Source organism: Aethalodelphis obliquidens, unplaced genomic scaffold, assembly GCF_003676395.1.
Source record: "Aethalodelphis obliquidens isolate GAN/ISIS:26980383/991018 unplaced genomic scaffold, ASM367639v1 scaffold8, whole genome shotgun sequence".
Classification (NCBI taxonomy): Eukaryota; Metazoa; Chordata; class Mammalia; order Artiodactyla; family Delphinidae; genus Aethalodelphis; species Aethalodelphis obliquidens.
In genome coordinates, this window is record NW_020837952.1 from 4,824,837 (window position 1) to 4,846,426 (window position 21,590).

Consider the following 21,590-nt stretch of genomic DNA (forward strand, 5'->3'; position numbering starts at 1 on the left):
CTCAAAGGACACCATTACCCCTGCAAAGAGAGGGAGCTAAGGTATTCGTTTTCCTCCCCACAGCACACCTGGGACTTAAAGTAAGTCTCCTGGGGTGTGGAGAGTACATCGGCTGAGGCGATGTCCAGATGCAGCAGGATCTGTCGGAATGATGGACGATTTCGTGGTTTGCTGTTCCTGGAGGAAATGGAGTCATGGGAGAGAAAGGAATTGCAGGGAGGTCCAGAAAGGAACTAGAGCATCCTTTCCCAAAGGGTGTCCTGGAGAATCCAACTCTACAATGATTCTGTGACAAAACTCCCTGGTCAACTATCTAGGAAATGTTACAGGCCATCTGTTAGCATATCAAAGTCCTGCAGTAAGGAAACCTATTTAATCCCATTTTCCAACTTGTTTGCCAAAACAAACCTTTTTGAGTAACTCCATTAAAAGAAACACATTTGGGGAAATGCTTAGCCAAAGATTAGAAATCTCCCACCTTCCTCCATGGTCTAGGTTCCAAACAAGGGTCCAGGGCCTCCCGCGTTCTATGACAGTCGATACTTGAGGCTCAACCAGCCATGCTCAGCGGCTGTGCTGGTCCTTCACAGGCGCTTCATAGACACCCTCTATATCAGATACTGTTGTCCCCATTTTGCAGATAAGGAAACAGGTTCAGAGGGAACACTGCTTGCCCAAGGTCACACACAGTTTGTGCGCCCCTGCAGACTATTGGTCAGCCCAATTTCTCTCCGTTCTTTATCCTAGTCCCCTTGATACACACTCTGAGTCCTGGGGTCTTTCTTGGAGAGCCATATTTGGGAGCTCTGTCCCCCTTTCCCTGTTCAGGATTCTGGGCCTGGATGCCCGGGTCCTGGATGCTGGCTAACCGTCAGCCACCTCCCTTGCTTCCAGCTTGGCCAGGTGGTCCTTACCAGCACTGACGAAGCAGGATTTTGAAGCCGTCTGGGCAGCTGGAGGGCACAGGCAGATGGAGACTGTTGCTTCCCACACCCCAGATGATGGCTGAGGAATCTACATCTTTGTAGGGGATCTCACCAGTCAGCAGTTCCCACAGCACCACACCAAAGGACCTAGGGATAAGAGGGGACGTCACTTGGGGGGGTCTTCCTCCAGAGGCCCTGCAGGTTACCGCAGGCTTGTCTCACTTCTCACTTGTACTCAGGCCCTGGAAGAACCCCCAACCCTGCCAGCTCTCATGCTGGCCGCCTGCTATTCTCAGTCCTCAGCCTGGCCCTCACCAGATGTCGACCTTCTCAGACACGGGCTCGTTGCGGATCACTTCAGGGGCCATCCAGGCTACTGTCCCTGCAAAGGACATCTTGGTGCTCTTGTCACTCAGCTCCTTGGAAGTGCCAAAATCGGAGATCTTCACCACATCGTCGTACGTGATGAGCATGCTGGTAAAGAGTGTAGTCAGCTGGGGCCCGGGCCCCTCCACGCACCTTGTCTAGCTGCAGCAACTCTACCTTTCTGTTTGAAGTCATCTGGGACACCCAGAAACGGGGGGCTTACCACAGCCCTCTTGAGATAGGGCTATCACTTGGGAGGGGTTTCTGAGATGGCCACATGGACTTTAGGACAGGGTCTGAAAGCAGGGAGATGGCCACACTGACCTGGGTGGGGACACCTACAGGAGACCGTGCACAGTAGCTTCTCCCTGCTCGCTTGCTTACTCACTTGGGGGACTTGAGGTCTCGGTGGATAATCTTGTGCAGGTGCAGGTAGTTCATGCCGCCGGCAATGCCCATGGACCAGTCAACCAGCAAGGAGGGGGTGACAGGGCGGCCAGCCCGCAGCACCTCATACAGCTGGCCCTGAGCGCAGAACTCCATAAGGATGCAGTAGCAGGGAGCCTGGGTACACACACCCCTGGGAGCCAAACACAGTGGCATGAAGGGCTCAGCCAGCCCAGCATCCACTTGGTTCACACCTGGCACCCCCATTCCCACCCACGCCATTCTGGCACCCGCTGCAGGAAGGGTGCGGTAGATCCCTGCCCTCAAAAGAGAACCCCGGCCCCGCCCCAGACCTTACTTGAAGGTGATGATGTTAGGGTGCTTCAGCTTTCGCAGGTGCTTGATGTCAGTCTCCTTCAGGTCCCGTACCTTCTTCACAGCCACCTCCTCCCCATGGAAGCGCCCCAGGAAGACGGCGCCCTGGGCCCCTGAGCCCACCCACTGCAGGTCCAGGATTTCCTCAAAGGGGACCTCCCAAAGGTCTGTGGACAGGAGGCACAGTGCCACAGGCTCAGAGAGCCACACCTGGGGCCTTGGGGTGGTCAGGCTCAGGGAAAAGCATTGGGTTGGCTGAGATGACTCAAGGAGGGTGAGGCAGAAAAGTAGCTAAAATGGGCTGAGAAGATGAGGGGACAGGAAGGAAATGAAGGGGTGGTCTAAAAAGAAACTGGGGGGACTTCCCTGGTGTCATGGTGGTTAAGAATCTGCCTGCCAATGCAGGGGACACAGTTCGAGCCCCGGTTCGGGAAGATCCTACATGCTGCGGAGCAACTAAGCCCGTGCACCACAACTACTGAAGCCCACGTGCCTAGAGCCCGTGCTCCGCAATGAGAAGCCCGCTCGCCGCAACTAGAGAAAGCCCGCGCACAGCAACAAAGACCCAACGCAGCCCAAAATAAATTAATAAATTAAAAAAAAAAAAACTGGGGAGTCAGTGGCTGATGGACAAATAAGGGGCTGGGCTCTGGGGAGAGAAAAGGATCATCAGGCAACTTAGGTGGGGCTGTCCAAACGGATGTCAGGCTCAGGGAGATGGGGAGAGGGTCTCCTCGAGGACACGGCCTACCTTCCTGCTGCTGCTTGTGCTCCGTGGAATAGGCCTTCCCAATCATGGTCCAAACAGGGCGCAGGCAGCCGAAGAGGCCTTCCAGGAAGCCGCTGCCGCTCTGGCACTGTAGTCGCACCTCATCTGCTCGAACTCTGGACGCCCGACTCTCAGGGGACCCAGTGGCTCCCCCTGGGCCCCCAGCATCCTGCTCGTGCAGCTGCAGGACACTGTTGGCAAAAGGCTCAGGGGGCGGCTCTCCACCTGGGGAGGGGCTGGGCCCGCCCCCGCCCTGCCCCCCGAGCGGCACTACATCTCGGAGTACACACTGGGTAGGCGTCAGGTCCTTCTCGGGGGTGCAGTCGGAAGTGTCTGGGTCCAGCTTGCGCATGGACGCCTCGCTTAGGGTGGACACGAAACCCCCAAAGGAAGGGGAGGGTGTGCGGGTCTCATGGAGGCAGGCCATGGCCTCTGGGCCCCGGTGTAGTGGTGAGCGGTGGGCCCTGTGGGAAAAAGGAGGACGGGCCGTCAAAGCCGCAGGTGCCCCAGCTCAGGAGGCTCGCCCTAGAGGCAGAGGTGTGGGGTGGGGAGCTGGGCTCACAAGAGCCTCCTGGAAGTAACACTTGAACCTCACCCTCAGGTACCTATCCCCCTCCAAGCTTCCCCTGGGATCCATCTTGGGAAACATAAGCTTCCTCTCAAGCATCTATTAGTGACACAAGTCTTCCTTAGGTATACAGGCAACATACCTAAGTACCATTCTCAGGTAAATACAGGTAACAGCCCTGCTCAGGTACATACTGGTAAGGTACGTCCCAAACCCAAGTAAGGTAATAGACTAGTTCCCTTCTCCCTGAAAGATTACTGTAATTTACCTCTGGAGCACATATTTCTTTCACTTGAGGCTCACATGCACACACGTGTCATATAAGGGTCCTTCGGATATACACATTTTGAGTCTCAACCTTAGGCACACAACAGTAACACTCTCACGCCTCCCTCACATTGAAGCACACACAGGTGACACTGCTAGGACTCGGCGCCGCTCAGGCACTCTCACATGACATTCCGGGGCCTCACACTCATGTACTTGAGACATGACTCTGCTGAGAGTCTTATCCTAAGGCATATTCAGGGCTCACATCTGAGTCTCCCTGTCGGGTGCGCACACGTACACACCTGGGCCTCTCCGAGGTAAGTGACGGCTGTAACCAATGAGCTCCATTATCTGCCCAGCACAGACGAGGGAAAAAGGCAGAACCGTCCAAGGAGGATGCAGAAACTGTCAGGACAAGCTGTAGCCTAGTGCTTCACCCCCCTTAGCCCTCCCATCAGTCCCACTGCTCCCCCAGGGTTCAGTTAGAGAAGGCCCTGTCTCCTTTCCTCTTTCTCCATTGCCCTCTCCCGCACTCCCCAAACCAAGATCCAGCTTTCCAAACAATAGAGATTTGTCCCAGTTTATAGCTGGGTGCTATCTATAAAGCAGCTATTACAAAATCTGAATCCTAGCTTTGCCTCTGTCGCTTACTGTCTGCATGACCTCAGGCAAGCTGTAGTTGAGCCTCCATTTCTCCAACTGTACAAAGGGATGAACTAGCTATCACTCAGGCACAGCGAATTCTTCAACCTATACCAATCTTGTCCCAAGCCTGACACCAGAAGTCATCTGATCTCCCATTTCCCTCCACATCTAGTCAGTTACCAGATCATCCTGAGGTGTAGGGATTCTTGAGGCCAGCAGTCCTCTCTAACTATTCAGCATAGTAGGGTCCCTCCTTAACCACCTGCATCGGAGCCTCTGAATCACGACTGGAGAGGGGTGGCAGGAATCTACAATAAAAAGGGCTCACTGGGTGGGGATGCACCTCTGATGGTCTCAGCTCTTGTAACTCTTGATTTCCAGGCCTCTCAAAGACCTTTTCAGTGGGCAGGTGTGGGGTTTGCCTGGGTGAGTGTTTAACAAGCACCCCAGTTGATTCTTATTATGCCTGGCACATTCGAAAAGCCCTGACCCAGTGCCTTTCTAGTCTCTCTTCTCTAGTTCCATGTTACTGCCTTAATTCAGGCCTCATTAGCTGTGTCACCTGGCCCAGGACAACTGCCCCTTAAATGGTCTCCAAGTTCTTCTAAGGCTCCCCCCACCCCATTCTCCACCTAGCCTTTAGAAGGATCTTTCTAAAGCACAAATTGGCCAGCACCCCTCTTCTTCAACCCCTCTAGTAGCCCCCACTTGGTCCTGCAGCCTCACCTCCATGCTCTTGGCCCCTCCCCAGCCTCGTCTCCCACTGCTGTTGGTACCCAGGCCATAATGGACAGAGCCTGTTACCAAGCTACATCAGGCGTTTGGGCCAGGGCACCTAATGAGAATGCTAACACTTATGGAAACCTTACCATGTATGTTAGCCTCTGTTATAGGTGCATTAGCTTATTAAATCCTAAAAACTCTAAGTTAGGCATCCTTACACCCATTTGACAGAGGTAGCAGAGGTCTTAAATAACCTGCCCAAGGTGCTGTTAGCTAGGAAGAGGTTCAAGCTCTGTGCTCAGCCTGGAAGGCGCTTCTCAAGCCCCATCTGTTGTTTTCCAAGTCTCACTTCATCCTGGAAGTCTTCTTCCCTGTTCCCGCTGCTCTGAGTTACTGTCCCTTCTGGGCTGGCACAGCCCCCTGTGCTTCCTCCATCATGGCTCCCATTATCCTGGAGACAAAGTGCGGTCGAGGGGGCGTCCGGCTCCTCCGAGAGCCTGTACTCCTGAGAGTGACGATGTCGCACGGGATCCCAAGGCTTCGAACAGCACCCGGCGAGCAGGAAGGTGTCCAGTAAGTCCACTGCCCTACACACCCCAGAGGATCGTCCTATGGGCCAGACGTACACTACGCGTGCATTAGCTCCCTCACTCCTCAGAACCACCCAGGGAAGGAGGTATTATCATTGGTCCCTTTATATTCTTGAGAAAACTGAGGCTCAGAAAGCTGAAATCCCAGCCTCCGAATCCCCAACATATCCCGCGAGATAACGGCGGCTTCAAGAGGTGAGATGCACGTAGTAAGGCAAATGACAGGCCAAGCAACGTGCCAATTCGCCGGAGAACGTCCGCGGGAGGACCCGAGGGCTTTCGCCTGCGCCCCTCACGCTGGGCGTCCCTTCCGGACCACTGAGAACGAAGGCCGGGGCTCCCGGCGCTCCGCCCGGGTGGGCCTGCAGGGAGGGCTAGCGGGACTGGGGCGCTCCGGCTGCTAGAAGCCAGAGTGAGGGCCGTTCGAAGCGGAGAGGAAGGGGTTACGGCCCCTGCGCCCCCTCCCGCTTCCCGACCTCCTTCCCGGCCGTCACGTGGCTTGGGGCTGGGGGCGGGGGCCCGGCGGCAGGAGGAGGGGGTCCGGGCGGGGAAGGGGAGGGGACGCAGCGGGTTGGGGGAAGCGCTGGGCGCTGCGGCGTAACCATGACGACTGGGCCCGAGGCGGCGCGTGAAGTCACCGGGACAAGATTAGCCCGGAGTCACGTGAGCGGCGATCGCGGGGGTGGGGCCCCGCCCCTGACCCGGGCTGGCCCACGTGCTGGTTGCGGGCTGTCAGGCGGGGACCTCGGACCCCACCGGCTGACCGCCTCTGCGTCCCCTCCTCCCCATGCCGACCCCCGTCCCCGCGTGCATTGGAGGGAGAGCCGGTGGTGGTGAAGAGAGGGGACTTGGGTTGACTTTGGGGGTGCGGTGCCACAGAGAAAGCAGGAAATGGTGAGACAGGGAGACTGGACACGCGAAAGGGCGACAGGCACGGCCAGAGAAGGAGGGCCTACCTAGTTGAGAGAAAGACCGAACAGCGTAAAGCACAGGGAGAGACACTCCTAAGAAGGATGGACCGAAAAACTGATTTTGAAAAGCAGAGGACACTGAGTAAAAGGAGCTGAAAGGGGATTGAAAAACAGATCATCTGTGCCCTCCCCGATTCATTTCCTATTTAGAAGCTGAGCTCTGAGTAGGCACAACACCTGGCTTTTTAAAGGAATTTTTCAGCCTTCACCTGGTGTTTGGCAACCTGGAGCCTTAGGCATAGAGAGGGTGACACGCTCTGAGACACTTGCAGCCAAGCCTCCCTCCAGTTCCCCTGGCCTCCCCAGGGGCCCCTCCAGTATCCAGGGCCAGCAGCTGGGGAGAGGGAGAGAAGCCATTTCACCTGTTTGTCATTTCGGGCAGTGGAAGTAGCTGAAGAAATAGGAGATGGGACCTAAGGAAAGGGAGGGAACCCAGCCATGCTCAGTCCACCCCTCCCTGTTCTCAGGCTAATGACAGCTCTTCCAGATTGACCTGAAGGAGTGTGTGTGTGTATTGGGGGGGGGGGGGGGGGGGTGGAGCTGAGGCCCCAGGAGATTATAGTAAACTGGAGATTCCTCTCTCCCAACACACACTCTCTCTCTGTGTCCTTTATCTCTGACCTGCCAGCTGTGTCCCACTGCCCCCCACCTGGGCCTTGGCGCCAGGGCTTTGCGGCGGGGGGAGGGGATATCATGGCTAGGAACCCCTGCCCCAGACATTTGGTCACCCTGGGGGAGGGATGTCTCCCTGGCCATCAATTATGCAGAGCATGGGGGAAGGGCAGGGATGTGACAGGAGGGGCTGGATATCTCTGTCATTCTGTCAACCATATTTACCAAAAGGTCACTGTGCAGAACTCGGCTCCAGATTGGGTGAGGGGAGAGAGTGGTCCCTAAACTATGCATCTTTCAGGAGAAGCCGCTCTTTGGACACCCCAGGAAGCCCCAATTCAGGTTCAGCTACCAGGTTCTCTGTTTGCTGGTGGTTCCCTCCAGGTGGCTGTAGGGGTGGAGTGTGGGCAGGGAGTACCCCACACCCCTTTCATTCCTCCTCCCAGGTTCTCCTGCCTGAGATGCTGGAGGCCTGTGGCAAAGCAACCCATTACATCGTTTCTCACTCCTGTTCTAACAGCAGTATCTCAATGCCAAGCTGCTTGTCTGGCTGTCTTGGGGGCTCAGTTGAGAGGCCAGGCCATCTGTCTAAGTCTTGGGCTCTCACACTGAGCACTCGCCACTGTCTTGGACCCTATTTTGTACTCAGGAAAGGAAGATTCCCCTTCTCTCCTGACTGGGGGTGGAGGGGATGTCTTCACACAGAAAGGAGACCCAAGACTTGGGAATGGTAGTTCCACCAATCCAGGCTTTGAGATACTGAGAGAGTAAAGGACTCTAACCCCTCCTGGCCCAGGCTCCCGGCCAATGGCTGCAGCTTGTTTTTGTTTTGCTTTTTACAGGATCCATGGTCCTGGCCCCAGGGTTGTTCTCAGATGGAAAGAACTACAGCTTTTCTGTTACGCCCTCATAAGGGGGGAATGCCTTCCCCTGAGAGCCTGGGCAAAACTGGAGATCACCCCTAACTCCAGGCCCCCAGCCTCACACAGGTCCAGCCCTGAGAACCCTAGCTGCCACCGCCTCTTCCTCCAGTAGTGTGGGCAGTGAAGGGGCTGGGAGAGAGGGGCGCAGTACTGTTTAGGAAAAAAGAACCAGCTTTGGATTTGGAGAGATCAGAACTAAAACCTTATATTGCCGTGAATTAGTTCAAGGAACGTAATCCCTCCGAGACTCCCAACCCTACCTTATGGGATGGTGAGGGTTAAGTAAGATGATGTGGGGAATGCCATGAGCACAGTGCCGGGGCTCCGGCTTTGTCTTTCTGGTTGGCTGGACACCAGGTCTTTCTCTGTGGATTCTGGAGAGGCCATCTCTTCTGTCTGACCAGAAGGGAGACCAGAACCTTCTACTTCCCCAGGACAAATCTTGATTTCATGTCCCAGGGGAACCAGGTCACAATGGCAGCGGTGTGCTAGAGGCCCCCGTCCTTCCTTCGCAAATCCTTATATCCCACCTCCTCTGGACTGAAGGGGAAGGCCTAATTCCCTGTACCCCGTCCTCACCCCCTGGCCATCGTGGCCCAGGATCACCCCGCAGCCCTACCCGTTAAGGTTTGAGGGGAAGGCGAGGGTAGGAGCAAGGTATGATGGGTCACAGGGGTCCCTGATACTTAGGACCTCAGGTGCACCTGGAAGAAGTTCAGCGTATTTTAACAAATTGTTCCTGAGCCGGATGTGCATTTAAAAAGATCTGGAAGGGGCTTCCCTGGTGGCGCAGTGGTTGAGAGTCCGCCTGCCGATGCAGGGGACACAGGTTCGTGCCCCGGTCTGGGAGGATCCCACATGCCGCGGAGCGGCTGGGCCCGTGAGCCATGGCCGCTGAGCCTGCGCGTCCGGAGCCTGTGCTCCGCAACGGGAGAGGCCACAACGGTGAGAGCCCCGTGTAACGCCAAAAAAAAAAAAAAAAAAAAAAGATCTGCAAGGATAGAAACCAATGTGTAACCATTTCTAAGTAGGTGGAATTGTGGGTATTTTTATTAAGAAATTAAAAAATCTATTTTAAACTGAAAAAGAAGAAATGAAAATTACAGAGTGCCTATATCCATTCCTGTCACCTAGCCTTGGACAGTGAGTTAGGGAGGGAGGGTGGATGGCCTGAGAAGCAGAGAGGCTTTGCTTGAGGTCCTGTCTCTGCTCCTGAGCAGCTGGGCGACCTGGAGTATGAGACTTCTTAACAAACCCCAGTTTCTTCATCTCTAAATGGGGACAGTGGTCACTAGTTCACACAGTGGCAATGCAGGATATTATGTGGGTAATAGCATAGGCTCTGGGTCAGATACACCTGGGTTCAAATCCTAAACTCTTTTGCCACATACTGATTTTTTGATTTTGAACAGATTCCTTAACTTCTTTACGTTTCAATTTCCTCATCCCTAAAATAGAAATGATGATTATTCTACCTCTCAGTATTGTTATAAGCAGTATTGAGATACTCCACATAAAGTTCCTGGCCTGGTACCTGGCACACAGGAAGCTCCCTATAAATATTAGCACATGGAAAGCGCCTAACAAGCAGTAGTAGATTTTTATAAACGTGTGTCCCTCCCCTTCTTTCCGTTGTCTCCGCAAAGCAAGAGGCAGCAGAGATGGTATAGGTGGAAAGGGAGCTGGATAAACACAAGGGATAAAAAGGAGAGTGAAGAAAGAAGGAACCAAAGGAAAAGGGCTCTATCCTGGAGGATCCTTCTTCTCCTGTGGAATAGCGCGCCCCTGCCGCCTCGTCACCCTTCCCCAACACAGCTGCCCCTAGTTCTCCCGGGAGCAAAGGAAGCAGACAGACTAGTGTCTGTAGCCAGCCCATCAGTGAAGCCCCCGTGTCCCCTGCTGGCGTCATCTCCACATTCTCCTTGTTCTGCCTCGACGGGGACTCCTGAAGGGGTTGATTCCCTAATCCCTTCTTTCTCCCAGACCAGCAGGGCTGGGTGGGACTGCACATGATGAGCCATTGGGCGAGTCCAGGCTGGTGGGTGGAAGAATTTAGGGTCCTCTTCCTGGCAGAGCCAGAGCAGCACATCACCTCAGGGGGAAGGACCCACAAACAGCAGTCAGTTTTTAGAGGGGTTTTGCCATCCTTAGCCGTAAGGACAACCAGAAAGTCCTGAGCCACTTCCTTAGGTAAACTTCTTGCCTCCCCTGCCCATACTTGGGTTGAGTTAGGGGAAGGATATTTAGTGGTTCGTTTTCACATGTGCTGGGGTTACTGTATCACACCATTGGTCTTCCAAGCATTGCCTCAGTCCCCACAGTGAGTGAGTAGATGGGTGGCAGGCTGGAGAGGGCAGAAGTTTTTTCCACCCTTAAGTGTGAGATAGGAGGGAGCAGAGGCCCTAAAGCTCAGAGGAACTTCAGTGCCTGGACGGGAAGACGCAGGGCGTACGCAGGCCCTTTCCTTCCTGAATCCCTCCTACTTGTCTTCCCTAGACATGACCCTCTGGCTGAAAAATCAGAGCTCCCAGAGCCATGGAGTCCATTCTGTGAGTTGGAAGGGAAATTGTGTTTAGAGGGAGGCACTGACTGTGGCTTGAGATGATTCTGTGTTGGACCTCGTGTGCACCCCTTCCTGGTTGAGGGCTGCTGACCCACTGTCCTCCCAAGAGGGGGCAGGTGAAGGAGCTAAAAGGTGGGACTCTTCCCTCAATTCTAAGGGACACCCCACTATTTCCTTCCACTGTCTATAGAGCCTCTGACCCTTTCTCTTCCCTCCCCTTAGCCACGGCCATGGTTATAGGAGTTTTAACTCTGTGGAAAGGATTCCTGCTTATTTCTAAGCCAAGGAGTTTGAGGAGTGTGTAGGGAAAAGGGAGGAGGTTCATGAAAGGCCTGGGCTGGGGAAGTGGGTTAGGGGAGCCAGAGGCGATGGAGAGACTGAGGGAGAAAGCCACGTAAGAACGGGGCAGGGGAGAATGACCATCACCTGGGCATCCAGGAACAGGTGCTCTTGCCTATAATCCTCAGGTGCAGCCTGCTAAGTGTGTGTGTGTAGGGGGAGGGGGGTGAGGGGCACGTGAGGCCTTGTCCTTCCTTTCCTGCCCTGAGGGGGCCCAAACTCTTCCTCCTCCTTCCCTCTCCCCGCTCCTGAGGGTGAGTGGGAGGAGAGGAGGATGTTCCCTTGCCCCCTGTCCTTTACGTCCGTCCCCCAATCGTGCCCCCACCCCCACCCCACACACTCCTTTCCAGCTCTGGAGGCCCTTCGCCTCCAAGCTGGCCGCGGCGTCCCTCCGCTCGGTTCCCCTCCTTCCCATCCCCACAGGCGTCGGGTCCAGGTCCCCAGTTCCTCCATCCCCACGGTCTCAGCATCCCCGCGCCACCCTCGCCGCACCCCGTCACATCTACCTCCCGACCCTCCCTCGGCACCCGGACCCCAGGACCCAGACCCACCCCTGCCCCCGACCCTCCACAACTCGGCCCGGCTCTCACCTCGGGGGCTCCGCGGCCGCAGCACAAAAGGCGGCGCTGCTGCAGCTCGGCTCCGGATGCTGCTCCCGCCTCCTCCTCCTTCTCCTCCTCCTTCCCTCCTCCCCCCGCTGCCCTCGACCGGACCAGGGGCGCTGTCACTGGCGATGCTCGTACGGTGTCCGGGTGCACGGGTGTCAGCCCCAGCTTTCTTCCCCCACCCCCCGACCCCAAGCCCTGTCCTCACTCGGCTTGAACTCCCGCTCCTTCCAAGGCCCCCGCCCCGGGCCCCCCGGGACGGACACGCCCTGAACGGGGGATGCTGCGCTGGAGCCGCGGCCTCTTAAAGGAGCCTGCTGCTGCCACCAGGCACGTTCCAGGCTCGTCCCTGGTCGTCCGGGCCCCGCACCTCCCTGCTGGCGGGGACCTGGAGCGATCCCACCCCCGGCCTTAAGCCGACTCTGTAGGAGCCCACTATGCTGGTCTTATAAGCTCCCTCCTATACCCTGAGACAGCAGCCCCTCAGGTGGGACCCCCCCACCCCCCAGCATCGTTCCCCCTGTCAAAGGATCTTGGCCTGTCTTCTTTCCTCTAATTGTCACAACTCCAGTTCCACACAGCTGGAATCCACTCAGCTCAATGCCCCGTCCCCCTCCAGTGTTCCTGGATGACCCCTTGTTATTATTCCAAGATTCCTCTGGACCTCCACCCCCGCACAGAGAAGCCCATCTCTTCCCTGATCCATTCGCAGAACACTCATTAGAGTCAGACATTTTTCGTGATCTCTTTCTCTCCAAGGTCACAAGATTTTCCCTACATCTTTCAGGCCAGTGGCTGTGAGACCTTGGCGAAGAGGGAATGGAACTCTGGGACCCAAAACTACGCGTTCTGCTCCGCACACAGATTAGTTGATTAGTCTTAAGAGGCCAGAATCCTCTCTTTAGCTGAGAGACCCAAGACCCACGGCAGAGGGAATGAGACCACTGTGTGCCTTAGTCCTACTAATCCTGTTGTCCCACTATAGCCTGATTCTCAGGCACCAGAGGGGGGGGTCTCCTGGCGTAGGGGAACCAGCTACAGAAAGGTGTAGGGCCATTCTAAAAAGGCTTTGGAAAAGCGGAAACCGACAGGCTGCAGGGCAGAATTAAGGGGAAGGGAGGTGAAGGACAACCGAGAAAAAAGAAGCAGGTTCTGTGAGACGAAGGCCCGAGAGCTAGGGGCTTAGGCCAAAGGCTGAGCGGGAACTGAGGCTGAGATGGGCTAGGATTTACAACTGCCCCGCTGCCCTGAGGGGCAGAGGATAGTGCCCTCCCGCGTCCAGGCAGGGCCCACCCTCCCAGAGTGCAGAGTCAGGAACCGACAGCCGCCTTGCACCTGGGCCAATCACAACCTTTTCTCAGAAAGAGGCGGGATCAAGGGGGTTGACTCTTCCCTTGTCCCTGCCCCTCTAGGTGAAGTAACCAGTCGCAATCCTCCTAGAGCAAGCGAGCGCAGTCGGGAATAACCAATTACGCCGCGAAACTTTTCGTGCACGTTTGACCCTGCCCCTCCAGCTGCGACAAAGATGGCGCGCAAGCTCCTGGGTTCTGTAGTTTTCAAGGGACCCGAAGGCCCCCAGTCTCGAGTTCGCCCTTACCGCCCCGCCCCTAGACGCTTCCACTCTGCTAGTACGCACGCCCAGAGCGCCAGCCCTGAGGCTAGGAGACGCGGAAGGAAGGAGGCGGGGCGATATTAAAAACAAAAAACAAAAAACCACCCTCAGCTCGGGAGGCGACAGTGGATGAGTCCGCTCCTCCCAGAAGGCGGTGCTGCCTGCCCGGGCAAACCACGCGGAGGGTTGTGGGGCGGATAGCTCCCCTCCTGATGGAGACTCTTAGAGTCGGGTGGGCGGGGGACTCCATATCCCAGCATGCTCCGCGGCAGGCCCGACCGGCCGCGACTCGGGGCTTGGCCCCGGCCCTAGCTCGTCGGCGGTGTATTGGGGCGCGTGGAGGCTGCAGTCACGGTGGCGCCCGCGGAGACGGAGGAGGGAATGAGTGAAGAGGAGCAGGGCTCCGGCATTACCACGGGCTGCGGGCTGCCCAGGTGAGCCGCCTAGTACCGATCCCTGCAGGGCGCATAACTTGGCACGGTGCGGAGGGAGTAGCGTCGCGGCCCCAGCATGCACCTGGCCTGAGGGTTGTTCCCGGCAAGCACTGGGGTAGTGGGCCGTGGTTCCCGGCATGCACCCCGGCAGTGGCCACAGCCTCCAGCATTAGCTAGTTCGGGGTTGGCCCGGTTCCCAGACTGCACTGGGGCGTTGGGCTTTATGCCCCCGACATTCAGTGCATTTGGTGGGTACTGGGGACCTGGCCTGCACTGTGTCAGGGGACATGCACTTCCATACTGCACTGGGGTACAGGATCCCTCGCCTTAACTAAGACAAGGAACAGTGCTTTCCCCGCTTGCCCTGGGGCAGTGGACCCTGCTTTCCCAGCCTGCACCTCTACTCCACACTGAACCCAGCCGGTGGCTGCCTAAGGTCCCCTGGACCCTATGTCCCCCGTAGTGTGCCTGGATCTGATATGGCAGTGCTTGGCCAGGTGGGTGCAGAGAGGGGAGGTGTGATGAGGGTTTGTGCCCTTCCCCCCCAGTATAGAGCAAATGCTGGCAGCCAACCCGGGCAAGACCCCGATCAGCCTTCTGCAGGAGTATGGGACCAGAATAGGGAAGACGCCCGTGTACGACCTTCTCAAAGCCGAGGGCCAAGCCCACCAGCCTAATTTCACCTTCCGGGTCACCGTTGGCGACACCAGCTGCACTGGTGAGGAAGGCTTGGGCAGCCTGGCTGGGGTGTGCATTCACAGGGCCCCATTGGCTTTATTGCTTGGAATCTATTCACAGTCCTTTTCTTCAAGACCAGTGAGGGCAGGAGAGATTTTAGGGGGAGTATCCCTGACTGGGTTAGGAGCACAGGTCTGTGAGGAGGTGGGTAGGACTCGGGAGAGTTAGAGTAGCAAAGCCGCGCTGCCACAGTGACCCGGCAGATCGTTGTTATCCTGGAGGAAGAAGTAAAAGGAGATAAATCAAAATCTCAGTGCAGCATTTGGGGGAGTGAGTGCCCGCTGTGCTGGACTCTGCTCCAGGTGCTTAATCAAGTTCACACTTACCTTAAACCGTGGTCGGATCCAGCTGATCTAGGTGGTAGTATCCTCATGTTGAATCTGAGGAAACCGAGGCTCAGAGAGATTCAATGACTGGGGCAAGGTCACATGCCTAGTAGGTGGCAGAGCCAGGTTTTGCCTCTAGAGCCTGCACTCTTTCTATTTTTCCAGCCAGCTCTATTGAGAGGAAAGAAAGTGCTTCCCAGAGGAAAGTGAGGCAGAGAAAGAACCTCCAGACAAAGTGTCTGACCTCAGGAGGAGTTCTGCCCGGCATGGCTTGATTTGGGGAACTCATGGAAAGATAAGGGCCCTTCATGACAGCAGTTAGCGTTAACATTTCCAGTCTTGGGCAGGGGGAGGTTGATGAGAGGGGGCTTGGTTGACTCCTTCTGGCTGTGAGGAGAGAGGCTGTGGGATGCTGGTTTCTCTTCTGTCCTTCCAGTGACCTCCAGTATTGCCCACACCCCCTCTCTCAGGTCAGGGCCCCAGCAAGAAGGCAGCCAAGCACAAGGCAGCCGAGGTGGCCCTCAAACACCTCAAAGGGGGGAGCATGCTGGAGCCGGCCCTGGAGGACAGCAGGTGAGGGAGGTACAGCCAAGGCATCCTAGAGGCTCTGTCAGGAACCCAGGCCCCTGCACCAGCCCCTCTGCCCCGTAGGCTTGGCCTCATGACACTGAACCACGCTGACTTGACCTCTTCCTGAGAGCTTCCTCTGGAACCCGAGCAGGATGCTTCCAGGGCTCCTGCTGCTGTGAAGGATTCTGGGGGGCAATGGCCAGCCCCAGTGAGGGGTTATGGCTGTGGTTTGGGGCCCAGGTTGGGGCCTGGGGAGGGGGAGGGGTGGAGGCTGAGGCTGGAGGGAGCTGCTCCCCAACATACTTCCCCTCTCCAGCAAGATGGCATATTCCGTCTTCCATACTCAGGTTGGTGTTTGTTGCTCCCGTGGTTCTTGGGTAGGAAGAGACCCTCCTCCCGCTTTTCTTAGTCTTTTTGATCAAGTGTTTGGCAGCAAAAGATCTCAGGAGGAACTGGTGGTTGAGCTTCCCTGAGTTTTTGTCTCTAGTGGGAAGAGATTTTCTTAGGGGATGGGCAGGTCAGGAGGACCTGGGTCCCACACCCTTTATTCCCCACCCCCACCCCACGTGGGTGTGAATCAAAGGCCCCCTTCCCCTCGGGAAGTTCTTTTTCTCCCCTAGACTCTTCACTGCCTGAGGACGTGCCGGTGTTTACAGCTGCAGCGGCTGCTATTCCTGTTTCATCTGCTGTCCCCACCAGGTATCTTGTGTTTCCTGCCTGCCCTGGGGGGGCGGGAAGGGGTCCTGGCTCCTGGCCCCTAGCCCTTGCACCCAGGCTGGTCAGGCATGAGGAAGTCTGAGTGTAAACAGAGGATGGAATAGTTGGGGACCAGAGTTTGAAGAATTTGCACCAGCTGGTAAGCTCTTGAGATGGGAGGTAATTTATAATTTTTCAGTAGCCACATGGTTGATGTTAAAGGTCTTGCAGGCCCCATTTTCTTCTGAGTTGGCCACATGATGGCCCTGTGTTTGAGTCCCATCAGGTGCTTCTGGGGACTGGACATACACCCCTCTCCACTGTCCTGGCGAGGCGACAGTCAAGTGTTCCGGAAAATCGAAATGGGCCTGGGAGCTGGAGGAGACCTTGCTGGGGTGGGAGGGGCAAGAGAGCCGGCTTGACGTTTGGAGAGACAGCTGCCTGCCTGGTGGGGAGTAGGGAGATGGCAGTGGGGGAAACCAGAGCAGGGCTTAGGACTCATGGGCAGCCGCCGAAGGAGCCAGCCCCCTCAGCTTTGGCCCTGGGCCCTTTTTCCTTCAGGAGCCCCCCCATGGAGGTGCAGCCCCCTGTCTCCCCTCAGCAGTCTGAGTGCAACCCCGTTGGTGCTTTGCAGGTGTGTCCCCATCCTCATTTCCCATGCATGCCTGTCTTCCCTTGTACCAGGGGCCATGGGGGTAGCTGATGTGGGGCTGTTACCTTGTTCTGAGGGCTTCTCCCACCCCTCCTTTATTCCTTCTTTAACTCCGAGTCTGAGGCTTCCAGGGTGGGAGGGGGAGAGGATGTGAGGACTCTTTCTCACTGTCTTGTGCACCCTTGTTTCTCCCTTCCAAGGAACTGGTGGTACAGAAAGGCTGGCGGTTGCCTGAGTACACAGTGACCCAGGAGTCTGGACCAGCCCACCGCAAAGAGTTTACCATGACCTGCCGGGTGGAGCGTTTCATTGAGATTGGTAACTGGGCAGAGGGGAGTTCCTGTAGCTACTGTCCATCCCGCAGCACCTCAGCCACAGCCACAGGCAGCTCCCAGCCTCTCTCTGCTTTCTTGGCGGAGACCCCCAGCTTGGCTCCTTCCTCCTAGCTTTCTCCTTGCACCCTGTCCTGCCCTCCTCTTTTGGCCGGCTAGGTTCTCGGACGCGTAGCAGGTCCTGAGCTCCTCTTTTCAGTTGACATCCCCTGAGCGGGTGGAAGCACTGCGTCTGTTGGGAACCATGATTCAGCAACCCTCTCCCCCTTGCAGGCAGTGGCACTTCCAAAAAGCTGGCAAAGCGCAATGCAGCGGCCAAAATGCTGCTTCGCGTGCACACGGTGCCTCTGGATGCGCGGGAGGGGAGTGAGGCGGAGCCTGAGGACGATCACTTTTCCCTCGTGAGTGCCTTGTGGGCTGGGCCCCGGGCTCCGTCCCCCACGCGGGGGCTGGGCACTGGGGGCTCGGGTCTGTGACCTGCAAGTGAGCCTCTCGGGGTCCCAGGGCTGCTTCCGCCCTTTCTCCTACCAGACCCAGGGTTTCTTGGGCCCCCTCTCAGCCTCAGCTATAGGCCTGCATGGTGAGTGCGCTGGGGGAGGGAGCTGGCCCAGGGCAGGGGCCCTGTAGGCTTCTGTTACTGGAATGAGGAAGGCTGCCTGGCCATCCGGTCCACGGTCTAATAGCTAGAGGTGGCCACACAGGGGTTGACTGGGGGAGGCAATGGGAGGAAGCGTCCTTTGGGCTTTTCTCTCCTTGGACATAGGATGTCTGTTAAACGCTTGGGTCTCAGAGTCCCTGGCTGCATCCTCCTTCCTGTCCCCATCTTGTCAGGGTGTGGGCTCCCGTCTAGATGGACTTCGGAACCGGGGCCCAGGCTGCACCTGGGATTCTCTGCGGAATTCGGTGGGAGAGAAGATCCTGTCCCTGCGCAGCTGCTCCGCGGGCTCCCTGGGCGCTCTGGGCTCTGCTTGCTGCAGTGTCCTCAGCGAGCTCTCTGAGGAGCAGGCCTTCCATGTCAGCTACCTGGATATTGGTATGGTTACTGGGGGGCGGGGGGATGGTGGGACTGGACCCGAGCAAGTATGGATGGGAGTAAGGGTTCGGGAGGGCATGGTGATGACATGGACACCCCCTTCCCGGTGCTGCCTTCCTGCCTAGCCTCCCTCTTCTCTCTTGGTCTGCAGAGGAGTTGAGCCTCAGTGGGCTCTGCCAGTGCCTGGTGGAGCTGTCCACACAGCCGGCCACCGTGTGTCACGGCTCTGCAACTACCAGGGAGGCAGCCCGAGGCGAGGCTGCACGCCGCGCCCTGCAGTACCTCAAGATCATGGCGGGCAGCAAATAAAGCCCCGGCTGGACTCGTGGACATTCGTCCTTTGCTCCCTGCTCTTCCTGCCCCCGGCCCGTGCATCTGCCCAGCTCTGGTACCCCCTGGAGGTGCCACCTCTACCTCTGACACAGACTGCCTGCCTGCAGGCTGAGGAGGGCACAGGGCCAGGAACCAGGGGCCTCAGCTGGCCCGGGTTCTGTCCTCACGTAACTGGTAATGAAGAAGGGGAATGAAATCGGGAGCTCTCCAGTAAGAGCCTCAAATAAACGTGCTGCTTTTTGGATTCTTAAACCCTGCTCTGTTTCCCTGAGTAGTCGGTGGCAGAGGTTAGCACCAGGTCACTTCCCCTGGTGTGCCTCCCCACTTTGCTCCCCACAGGTCCCCATGTTTGCCTTTCCGGTGGCAGGAGGTTGGGTGCACTGACCTCTGGGAACTCCATCGCCTGTTCCTGGAGAGCTTGGTTTGGCAGAGACGGAGGGGGCTGTGGTTCTTGTCTTGGGACTCCCTCCTGGCCCTCTGTCTCATACAGACAGACACGCACACTGATTCAGAAGCCAGACAGCTTTATTTGGGGGGACACGTGGCACTTTCGGGTGTGGGCCTTGCATGCAAACATCAAAGGATGGCACGTCACTTCTTCCCAAAGCGCTGAGGGGCAGCCAGGCTCCAGAATGGGGAGCTCAGCCTTTCGTTGCTCCAGGAGCCCCGGGTGTTTCTGCCAAACCTTAGGAGAGATCCATCCTCAGCTGTAGGCCCTTCCAGTGCCCCCCTTCCCCGCTGCCCTCCCGCCCCTCTCACTCTGGCCCTTGCCTTGCCCGTGTCCCTCTTAGACTCACCTCTGGGGCTGAAACAGGAAGGCTGGACTCCGGCTGGGTCTCTGCATGGCCTGGAGCAGGGAGCGCAAGAGTGCCCCGGGGGTCTGGGCATCCTGCAGTGGGCGAGCGCCACGGTCTTCCTCCTGTGGTACAGGGGCATCCGGGAAGGAAGATGGGCTAAGGCCTTGGGCGTTCAGGTCACGAGGGGAAGGGAGTGGCTTCCGGGGGCAAGTTGTAGGAGGCTAAGGAGTCATTTTCTCAGATGTGAGGACCCAGTGACCCTGGCAGCCAGGGAGTATTTGAACCTGGAGTACAATTCTCAAGCTGAGGTACAGGAAAATGGTGACAAGGGGGTGGGCATGCTGACTTACCGTGAAGCTCTGGTCTCCTTCATCCCGGTCCCCTGGTCCTTCAGCGCGGCCCCAGTCTGTTACTAACAGCAGCAGCAGCACTGCTGCCCGTCTGGAGTCCATGCTGCCATCTGCCTTCCTTTGGCCACACCCACCTCTTATACCTGCTGTCCCCGTTCCTCACCCCCGACAGCAGCCTGAGGGGGAATCTAGAGCAGGCAGTGGAAATGCACAGCTCCATGAAGAGCCGTCTGGGACCGCCCCCCCCCCCCCGCCCCGCTTTCCTCTGGCCCCCGTGGGACTTCCAGCTCTCAGCCTCCGGCCCCAGCCCCTAAGCCTGGAGTTATAGACTTTATTAGATGCATAAATCCTGTCTCCAGAGCTCAAGAAGCATCATTAATTGCAGATGCTTTGTCAGAGCCAGGCCCTGGGGGACCTTCAAGAACTCCCAATCCCTCAACAGGTTGGAGAGCAACAACTGATCACCTCCTCTTTCCTAACTTGTAGAATAAAAGCATAGAGACAGTCCTGTCCGGCTAGGCATTATGTCCTAGGAAGGAAGGAGGGAAGCCAGGGTCAGAGTCAGCCAGGATGACCCAGTCTGGTGACTGGAGAGGCTGCAGGAAGGGCCACGCAGCCCATTCACACCCACGGGTATGGACGTGCCTGTTGGAGGATCAAAAATGGAATCACTACTCTGAGATTTGCCTGTGGATAGAAAAGTGAGATACAGGAGACTAAAAGGTTTCAGAGCCCCCAGAAAGTGGAGATTGCTTCAGATGTCTGTAGACAGACCCCCATCTTCACTCGCACTGTTGAGGACCTGCCTCACTTCAGCCTAGGGAGCAGTGCTCTGCAGCTGAAGCACTGCTGCCACCCTGTGGTCACAGCTCTGCATTGTCAGGCCCGGCCATTTCCTTTTTCTGGAACAGAGTTTGTTGAAGGGTAGGGTGGCTGGAGGTCCTCAGGCCCTGACCCCACCGAGTCCCAGAAAGGCAGGGGCAGGATACTGGGGTGCCCACCTCCCTCTAGTCACTCCAGCCTCTGCCTGGCTCTGGCTCTGACCTACTGGGGCAGGTGCCTAGAATGCCACCTTAGGAAAAATCAGTCATTGCCTCTCAGGAAGCGTTCCTTCCAAGTCATCTGGTACAGTTTCCCTTCTGATCCTAGAGTCCCTTCCTCAGCAGTCCCACCAGTGTGGCTCTTGATGCCGCAGAGGTGCCATGACATAAAGGGCCTGTGAATCAGACTTCGACAAGATGCTTAGCTCTCTGTAAGAAGTTTCTTCACCTAAAACATGGCAACGTTAAAAGGAACCACTTCCTACGGTGAGCATTATTTGAGATACTTTTTGTAACCCATGCAGCACAGGACCTGGCATAGAGCAGGCTTCCTCACAACGTTAGCTGTGATTCTCCTGGGTCCTGGGGAACTTGCTATCTCCTCAGTCCAGACAGAATCATCCTTGCAAGGAGCTGGCTTTCATCTCCCTGTGGCCTCCACCAGGGGTCCTGGTTTCCCTCACTCTCAGAGAACACTTCTCATCTTTCATGTTACAAGCCTTTCCCATGTTTGAGGACAGATTTCATTCTTCCTTCCTTCTTTCTTTCGTCTTTCTTTGTTCAAGGGGAAGCGTTCCCCCTTCTTTAAAGTGGGGCATCTAGAAACCAACTTACACTTAGGATAGGTAGGTTAGATCAGGTTTTGATACTCACGTCTATCAATGCAGCCTAAGCTAGGGTGAACCTTTTTGTAAGCTTTGTCTCACCGCTGGTCCCAAGCATAGAACCTGACATTCATCATCATTACATCTTGTAGTTTCACCACTTCTTACATGGGAGCATCAAGTCCACGAGGAGATGGTTCTTCTGTGGGAAATGGGTCCTGCGCTGTATCAAGGTCCTTGTCCATTCTTATCTGACCAAGTTCAGAGGAACAAGGAGTGAGGGTAGATGGGGTGCTGCAGAGCCGTTCCAGGGTCAGAGCCGTTCTAATCCAGCTCTTGCACTTCGCTGTGTGCCTTGGGCAAGTGTCTCAAGCTAAACCTCGGGTCATCATCAGTATCATGAGGTAACTGCTCCTGTTATCAAGAGGTTTTGTGAACAG

General features: G+C 56.6%; 5 protein-coding genes and 1 long non-coding RNA gene across 15 annotated transcripts in view; 3 read left to right on the top strand and 3 right to left on the bottom strand.

Moving 5' to 3' along the window:
* PCBP2 (poly(rC) binding protein 2) overlaps nt 1-416 on the top strand; it is a 27,071-nt gene extending 26,655 nt beyond the window's left edge. The window contains exon 15 of the mRNA XM_027106472.1: nt 64-416. Coding sequence (XP_026962273.1) covers nt 64-79 — 16 coding nt within the window. The 3' untranslated portion in view covers nt 80-416. The remainder of the gene's footprint in view (nt 1-63) is intronic.
* The window catches only part of MAP3K12 (mitogen-activated protein kinase kinase kinase 12), a 15,482-nt gene extending 3,391 nt beyond the window's left edge, over nt 1-12,091 (bottom strand). The window contains exons 1-8 of one of the 7 annotated variants that reach the window (XM_027106450.1): nt 11,618-11,851; nt 3,114-3,287; nt 2,806-3,014; nt 2,038-2,221; nt 1,681-1,872; nt 1,242-1,400; nt 915-1,073; nt 69-177 (exon numbers count right to left, since the gene is read on the bottom strand). In XM_027106450.1, the coding sequence (XP_026962251.1) occupies nt 69-177; nt 915-1,073; nt 1,242-1,400; nt 1,681-1,872; nt 2,038-2,221; nt 2,806-3,014; nt 3,114-3,250 (1,149 nt within the window). In that variant the 5' untranslated portion in view covers nt 3,251-3,287; nt 11,618-11,851. Of the gene's footprint in view, nt 1-68; nt 178-914; nt 1,074-1,241; nt 1,401-1,680; nt 1,873-2,037; nt 2,222-2,805; nt 3,288-4,486; nt 6,134-11,617 lie in introns of those variants that run through there. The other 6 variants (XM_027106449.1, XM_027106448.1, XM_027106447.1 and 3 more) reach the window with 6 other exon arrangements.
* On the top strand, nt 1,299-2,508 carry LOC113620525 (uncharacterized). Its single transcript, XR_003432804.1, has 3 exons — nt 1,299-1,403; nt 2,120-2,219; nt 2,460-2,508. It is a non-coding gene; the product is annotated as an uncharacterized LOC113620525 (long non-coding RNA).
* A 1,050-nt stretch (nt 12,092-13,141) lies between the features above and the next one.
* On the top strand, nt 13,142-18,610 carry TARBP2 (TARBP2 subunit of RISC loading complex). Of its 3 annotated transcripts, none has more exons than XM_027106481.1 (9): nt 13,142-13,678; nt 14,227-14,396; nt 15,213-15,315; nt 15,916-16,011; nt 16,570-16,642; nt 16,861-16,978; nt 17,266-17,393; nt 17,824-18,025; nt 18,177-18,610. In XM_027106481.1, exons 1-9 carry the CDS (start codon nt 13,626-13,628, stop codon nt 18,332-18,334), a joined length of 1,101 nt encoding a protein of 366 aa, XP_026962282.1. In that variant the 5' UTR covers nt 13,142-13,625; the 3' UTR covers nt 18,335-18,610. The 3 variants fall into 3 exon arrangements, with proteins under 3 accessions (XP_026962282.1, XP_026962284.1, XP_026962283.1); XM_027106483.1 differs by having other exon boundaries at nt 13,373-13,678; nt 14,232-14,396; XM_027106482.1 differs by lacking the exon at nt 13,142-13,678 and adding an exon at nt 13,713-13,926.
* Nucleotides 18,611-18,712: 102 nt separating this feature from the next.
* NPFF (neuropeptide FF-amide peptide precursor) lies at nt 18,713-19,635 on the bottom strand. Its single transcript, XM_027106484.1, is given in 2 exon segments — nt 18,713-19,043; nt 19,156-19,635. Coding segments are annotated over 2 exon segments (546 nt in total). The 5' UTR covers nt 19,608-19,635; the 3' UTR covers nt 18,713-18,949.
* Nucleotides 19,475-21,590, bottom strand: part of ATF7 (activating transcription factor 7) — a 95,013-nt gene continuing 92,897 nt past the window's right edge. For both annotated transcript variants that reach the window (XR_003432803.1, XR_003432802.1), the window contains exon 13: nt 19,475-21,564. The gene's annotated coding sequence lies outside the window, so the exon portion shown is untranslated. The remainder of the gene's footprint in view (nt 21,565-21,590) is intronic.

What these genes read in the sequence shown, in the direction of transcription:
- TARBP2 (XM_027106481.1), top strand. Translation starts at nt 13,626, where the DNA reads ATGAGTGAAGAGGAGCAGGGCTCCGGCATTACCACGGGCTGCGGGCTG. An exon ending in TGGCGACACCAGCTGCACTG is followed by an intron (nt 14,397 to 15,212) that starts GTGAGGAAGGCT and finishes CCCCTCTCTCAG; the next exon opens with GTCAGGGCCCCAGCAAGAAG. An exon ending in CCGGCCCTGGAGGACAGCAG is followed by an intron (nt 15,316 to 15,915) that starts GTGAGGGAGGTA and finishes CCCCTCGGGAAG; the next exon opens with TTCTTTTTCTCCCCTAGACT.